Source organism: Schistosoma haematobium, chromosome ZW (genome assembly GCF_000699445.3).
Source record: "Schistosoma haematobium chromosome ZW, whole genome shotgun sequence".
Lineage (NCBI taxonomy): Eukaryota > Metazoa > Platyhelminthes > Trematoda > Strigeidida > Schistosomatidae > Schistosoma > Schistosoma haematobium.
The window spans coordinates 36,272,571-36,279,088 of NC_067195.1; the positions used below are offsets into that span (position 1 = coordinate 36,272,571).

The window sequence follows — 6,518 nt, forward strand, 5'->3', positions numbered from 1 at the left end:
GGTTATTAAAATAGTCACTTACTTTCTACAACGTGTGACCAACACAATGTTAATGTGTCTTGTAATAACCAATCTACTTTGTTGTTTCTTTTTCAAATGATGCACCTTCTGTTCATAGTTTAAAACTCAGATTTATTCCCATCATTGACGAAGATAATGGAACGAGCACTTTAGAGATCCTCCTTGTCCTATTTATAAATACGGCTTCATATAATTGTGCTGTTTACTCAACTCAGTGATTTTTTTATTTGAGCCATATTGTAGGATCATCATCTAGGTTTTTTTATTTTAACCCGTAATCCTAGTATCAATTAATATTTGTAATTTTCTACAAAATGGTTTATTGGTTCTTTTAATCTATTTGTGCAATGTTTTGTTCGTCCTGATGTCAAGAAAACAGTCACCAAATAATATCATAATATGGAAATGCAATCCGAGATTCATTATTTTGTTTTGAAATATGTTCTGTTCATAAACCCTGATTTCTGTTGATCACCCTGTTGACGAAAAATCACTACTCAGCGCTTCAGATGATAGAATATTTGGATATCCTCATGTAGTTGTCTTTATACGATCTATGATAATGTGTAAACTAGTTTTGTGCTTTATAAATCATTACTTTCGAAGTATGAGACCATTACGTAAATTTGACTAATTCTATCTAGTGTAGTTCATTGAAAAAACCTGTTGATGTGGGATTGATAGGATTAAGTTCCTAATATTAAAATGGATGCTGGACCTGCGACAATAACACATTCTGTAACGACTCGGATGGTCCTACAATAACAAATTAATGTTTATGCATATATGTGTATATCGATTACTAGTATATCTGTGGTGTATGCTATTTATGCTGACAGAAATATAAGTAGTATGTAGCAGCAATTGAGAATGGAATGTCTGCTAGCAGAAGACTGAATTGAAGAGAAAAGGGAAATAGGGAGCAATTGTAGTAACTACATGAGTGGGAGAACCATGAAGCATGTGAAAGACAACTGAAGGAAGGTGTTCAAATAATGCATTGAATGTTTGGTTTTTATATGTTACAATCGCACTCTGTAATTTTGCATTAAAGAGTAAATTAGTTCTCCCTAACTGAGTCTCGTTCACTACTTTTCTGTTTGTTTTCTTCTAGGACAAGAAGGCAGATTATTCTGTTTTTCGTCACGCACTTTGTGCTTAATGTATTGGTTTATGATTTTAGTTGTACACGCTATATGGCAGGCTGATTTAACAGCATTTCTAACAAAAAACAATCTTGAGCTTCCAATTAGTTCGTTAAAGGACTTGGCACACAATGATAAGATTATAGTATTAACTATGAAAGGAACTAGTACTTACAATATGTTTCAGGTAAGAAATAATATAACCAAATTATTTATTACAATTGCATATTTAATTGAGATATCAGCTTTGACAACTGACTAGTTTCCTTTCATAAAACAAATCATGTAATTAAAATTCACTAATTCCTTGATATATCCCATTTATTAGAAAACAATGAAGTCTCATTCCTACTGGAAATAATTACATCCTCATTAATTGAGCACAAAATTCAAATTTAGTAAGATTAGTGTTGAAACTGAGCATTTTTCATCGAGTCCAATACTAAATTATTCCTTTTTAAATGGCGTTATATTCGTTTTTAATTATCATCCTTATGAGGATAGCAAACTGTTATTTTCTTTTGTAAATATTATGATCAACTCATTTTCAGTTGGATGACCGCCATTTACGTGCTTTCACTTCATATCATAGTCTGACTCTTGGCGGTGAGAATAAATGTCAGCAAAAATTTTCTCACTGAATATCGTGTACAGCTTTATGATATTTAAATAAGGTATAAAGTTGCTGGAAATAGTTTTGGGCTAAACAAAAGCAGTATACCAATATGTTATCATGTAACTGCATCTATGGACTACAGTTTTTTTACAGAGGACTCAAATGTCGAGTACCATGTAAATAATAGTTAAAATTCATCGTCTGTTACAAAGAATACCATGGTCTATATTTACGTTGTCAGTACAATATTTCCGATTTTGAAGCTTATAATAATAAAATATGTATTCTTGTCTGAATATTTACCACACTGTCATACTGGTTACCTTTGTACTTTACTTGTTTACCCTTAGTTGACAAATTTATCAGTAACTTTTCACTAACCATTTACTGACAACGGCATCATAATTATTAAGCGTACTGCGGAAAAGATTTTTAACCAATTTAGAATGGACATAAATGGTTGAAATGTATCATAAGGTCTAAGTTTGTAAATAAACTACACATTTTTAAACAGAAATTTATGGATGATGAGCAGATTTACAACAATTTTTCAATGTGAGCTCTTTGAAGATAAAACTATCTTCCTAATTCAATTAATGTGGACATACTACTAGTTCAAATGGTTCAAAAATATCTTACTAAAATTTTCAACATCTCTACAGGCAACCACATGAATTGAGAAAATTGATGTTTATATTCAGCGTTGTTAGGTGTATTTTTTACAGATAATATTCATCTACTCCTTTGTAATTATTTTCAATAGGTCTCAGTAAATAATACATCTTATGAATCCATATATAGAAAGCTGGTTGCAAATCCTGTTAGTGTATATAGTACAGACGAAGCAGTGAAGCTGGTGATAAAGTTTAATAATTATGTCTATATAACTGAAAGATTATTTCTTATGAGTGTACTGCAATCAGAGGAATGTTCAAATCTGGAAGTGATAGAAGAGCCTGGGATTGTAGCTGCTCTTGGATTCGCTGTGCAACTTGGAAAAGAGTATGCAAAACCTATGTCATCTTAGTACGTTTAATAAATATAGATCAGTTAATTATATATGAATAGTGTACTTGATTTTCATTGTTACGATATGCCAGATATTCAATAATGTCTTGTGATAAATATATGAATTTGTAAACCTCTGGTTAGTGAAATTGTTGACTTTTAGTATTTCTTAATTAATAAGTGATTACTTCTAATAAGAAAAGAGTTTGCTCAGCTTGCTACCAGTGGAGTGAGCCGTTTAATAAGCAGAAAAAACTTAATGTTTTGAAAAAAAAATTCTGTAGATGTTAGAGATTTCTATTTCAGAACTATGTATTCCTAACATAAAAGATTTAGCCATTACCAATGTTATTTAAATCTATCAGATCAGATCTACTGTTTCTTTTGTAACGAAACAAAGTGAATGTGTATCATTTGAAAATACAAATTTAATCACACACGTTTAGTAAAATTGACTGAAGAAACAGTAACTCCAGAATTTAATCCCTAAAATGTCGATAATTTCTGTCTTATCACATCAGTAATTGATTGTTATATCAGGAATTGATTGTACATTATTTATTAATGAAAAATATGATTTTGCCAATGTTTATTTTGTCAAGTATGCTAACTTTGAGAGAGCGAGGCATAATCAACAAATTCATGGTAAAATGGAATATGACTTCTGATGTTGATCCTATGGATGTGCAATACCAAGCTCTGACAATATGGAATGTCGCCGGGGCATTCATCGTCACCTCAGTTTTTACTGGGATAAGTCTGCTTATTCTACTCGTTGAATGTATATGGTATAGATGGAGAAATAGAAAAAATATGGACACAAACAATAACAATAATAATAATGGTAGATAATGCTAAATTCACTAATACAGGTGACGAAAAAAGAATAATTCTTGGTATATTGCTTCATATTCTTTTTTTTAATGATTTTATGCAATTTACATTGAGAAAACCAATAAATTTTACAAATCTGTCTTATTACATGGTTTAGCTTCGGCTGTAGACACGCTTTTAATGTAGTACACGATTATCGTAAATGGAGTTTCTCTGCTTATCGCTAATTTAATGTCAGGTAAACACTGAATAACAAAGCATCGGTTGGGCACAAAAATATCTTGTCTTTCATTCATTCACTGGGAAATACATGTTTCAACACGATGATTTAGAATAATTCAAGTTCATAAAACCAGAAACTTTAGAAATTCGAATTACCATTTCATTTGAAAATTACATATAATTCATTTGTAATTCAATAAAAAGTTATGAACAAGTGGAAAATAAATCAAAACTATAATAGAATAAAGCTCAGATTAACCAAGTAGTAAGAAGTTCAGAACAACGAATAATTTAATTAATAAAAGATATTAATTTAGTTACAAAGAAGAATAAGAAAATTCTGGCCATATAAAGAGATCTGTGACAAAGGCTTGTGTGAAACAAACTTTTATTTATATTACTCAAGGGGTTTATCCGGTTAGTGTTCTGACTACTCCACCGCTACCAATCTTACTTCTCTCCAAACATTAATTGATTTTTATATTGATCGTTTTAATCTTCCCTTTGATGTTAAGGACTGCAATTGATCAGTCTCTTATTGGTATATATGCATCCTGTACGGATAGCCTCAATATTACTTTAAGTCACTAGTATTATAAGCACGATGACGTTTGCAACGAACGGCACCGGGTTCGAGTCCCGTAGTGAGCGTCAACCGTTGGGTGCAGGTCCATCCAGCTGATAAGTCCCAGATGGAACCAAACGCGCTCCCTGGATTCCATTGCTAGTCACCATCCATCTTTCCAAACATACAGTTTCAGAAATACGTGTAGAAATAAAACTGAAACATTTCCCTTAGTATTTTCCAGTGCACTTGTTTCAGTGAGTTTATTTTCACTAGGTACTGTAACTTAAGACTTTATTAACCTGCAAATTTTATTTTTATTGCCCTATTCAAAATTCTAGAGAAAATGTAATATAATCGACAAATTTTAGGCAGAAGAACATATACTCCAAGATAAACAAATCTAATAGATAAGGCAATAATGACAAAGGAATGAAGAAACATATAATAATAATTGAGTGGTTCGATGTCACTTTATATTACTTTCACCGGTAAAGAGATTTCTATCACGTATTAGTTTGCTTCAAATAGATGATCTTACCTATAGTAAACACCGGTTGCCAATCATTGGGATTGGTTCAATTCAGATAATATCTTCCTTTCTCAACAAGTATTGCTTTCCCTTGTATTACCACTAATACAGCCTCGAACTGTTGCTTCGTGAACTATATTGAGTCTTAATATTCTTTCCCCATCAGAATTATTTAGGAGCAATTTAGAAAAAAGACTTAAATACCTAATTGTAATGAAAATTAAAAAAATGTATTAAGTAGTTCTATATGACCACAAGGATGTGAGTATCAAAATTAACATACAATATTAGCGTTTGGTATCATGTCCAATTTTGTATCGCTGACAAAAATGGATATGACTCTGAGAATAAGTTTCCTCAGTCGATTAGTTTGAGACTGAAAATAGTTCAAAGGTTAGTTGAATGAAAGCGTCAGTAGACAACCAATGAATGAATTAACCAGAGACACTTTTACTTATTTTTTGATGCTATCCCACCATCACGCAGTTACTTTCTGATAATGAACAAAAACAAATTATATCAGGTGCTTTGATAATTAAACCTCATTAGTTAAAATATACTGAGCATCACAAGGACAAGGGTTATGCTTATTCATCTCCAAACATTTGACAACAAAAACTAAGCTTTTGAATAATTAATGAAATCTGTTAGGGTTGCTAATCTGTTCGCGTATATGCCAAATCATAATTAATCTAAACACATACAGAAAAACATGGGAGTTGATACTGAATATACAGAGAGTTTCATTGTACTTAGGGCTTTCCATATAACCGTAAATATGGTCATTTTGTAGAAGCAGCTAAAATCATTGTCAGAATGCCATTTCTGCCTAGTTATAAAACGAAAAACGCGCTACAGTTTCATTGCGAATATATAGTTGAATACTCCCAGTAGCCAGATATAATTCTTGGTCTAACTTTGAGACTAAATAACTGTGGACAGTAAGAACCAATCAACGTCGAGGTGTACAGAACATGCTGTGAAACGCATATAGAGAGATTCGAACACCACATTTATCTGAAGTTTGTGTTGGTGATGTCGTTCAGAAGAACGATGAAAGCTCCACGACCAAACCATCCAACTCAGAGAACAAAACTCCATCAAAGAAAACGGTGGACACCTATGACTTTGAGTGGAATCAGAACTAGGTCCTTTAGGTTTTGTAAAGAGTGTTACACATTCAGATTACTGATTTGGCATACAATAATTCACATTCCCAACTCCTGTCAATTGTCGATAATGCACAACAATGGAAGTTATTTTTCCATATTTTCTTCTTAAATGAATTTAATAGTTCAGTAAGTTTTTTGTAAGAACTTCCTGGTCTAACTGAAAATACACTTAAGTTACAGTTGAAACTTTAAAAACTAGTTCATAATATTTATTTACATAAAATGCCGAATGTTATTATAAAAACAAAGCATAATCAACGAGAATTTATCAATCCTATTTTCGACAGATGTGTAAATTTACGCATGTCATATTTCAGTTATCTGTTAAAGGGGAACTCAGAAAGACAACAAAATACGGTAACCAACATTCGAAGTCAGCTGATTAATCGTATATTATTTCAAA

General features: G+C 31.7%; 1 protein-coding gene across 1 annotated transcript in view; it reads left to right on the forward strand.

Moving 5' to 3' along the window:
* Positions 1 to 3,642, forward strand: part of MS3_00010370 (uncharacterized protein) — a gene marked incomplete at both ends in the record, with an annotated part of 29,933 nt that extends 26,291 nt beyond the window's left edge. Inside the window, 3 exons of the mRNA XM_035733526.2 lie at positions 1,136 to 1,353; positions 2,546 to 2,808; positions 3,393 to 3,642. Coding sequence (XP_035590058.2) covers positions 1,136 to 1,353; positions 2,546 to 2,808; positions 3,393 to 3,642 — 731 coding nt within the window. The remainder of the gene's footprint in view (positions 1 to 1,135; positions 1,354 to 2,545; positions 2,809 to 3,392) is intronic.
* Positions 3,643 to 6,518: the final 2,876 nt, after the last annotated feature.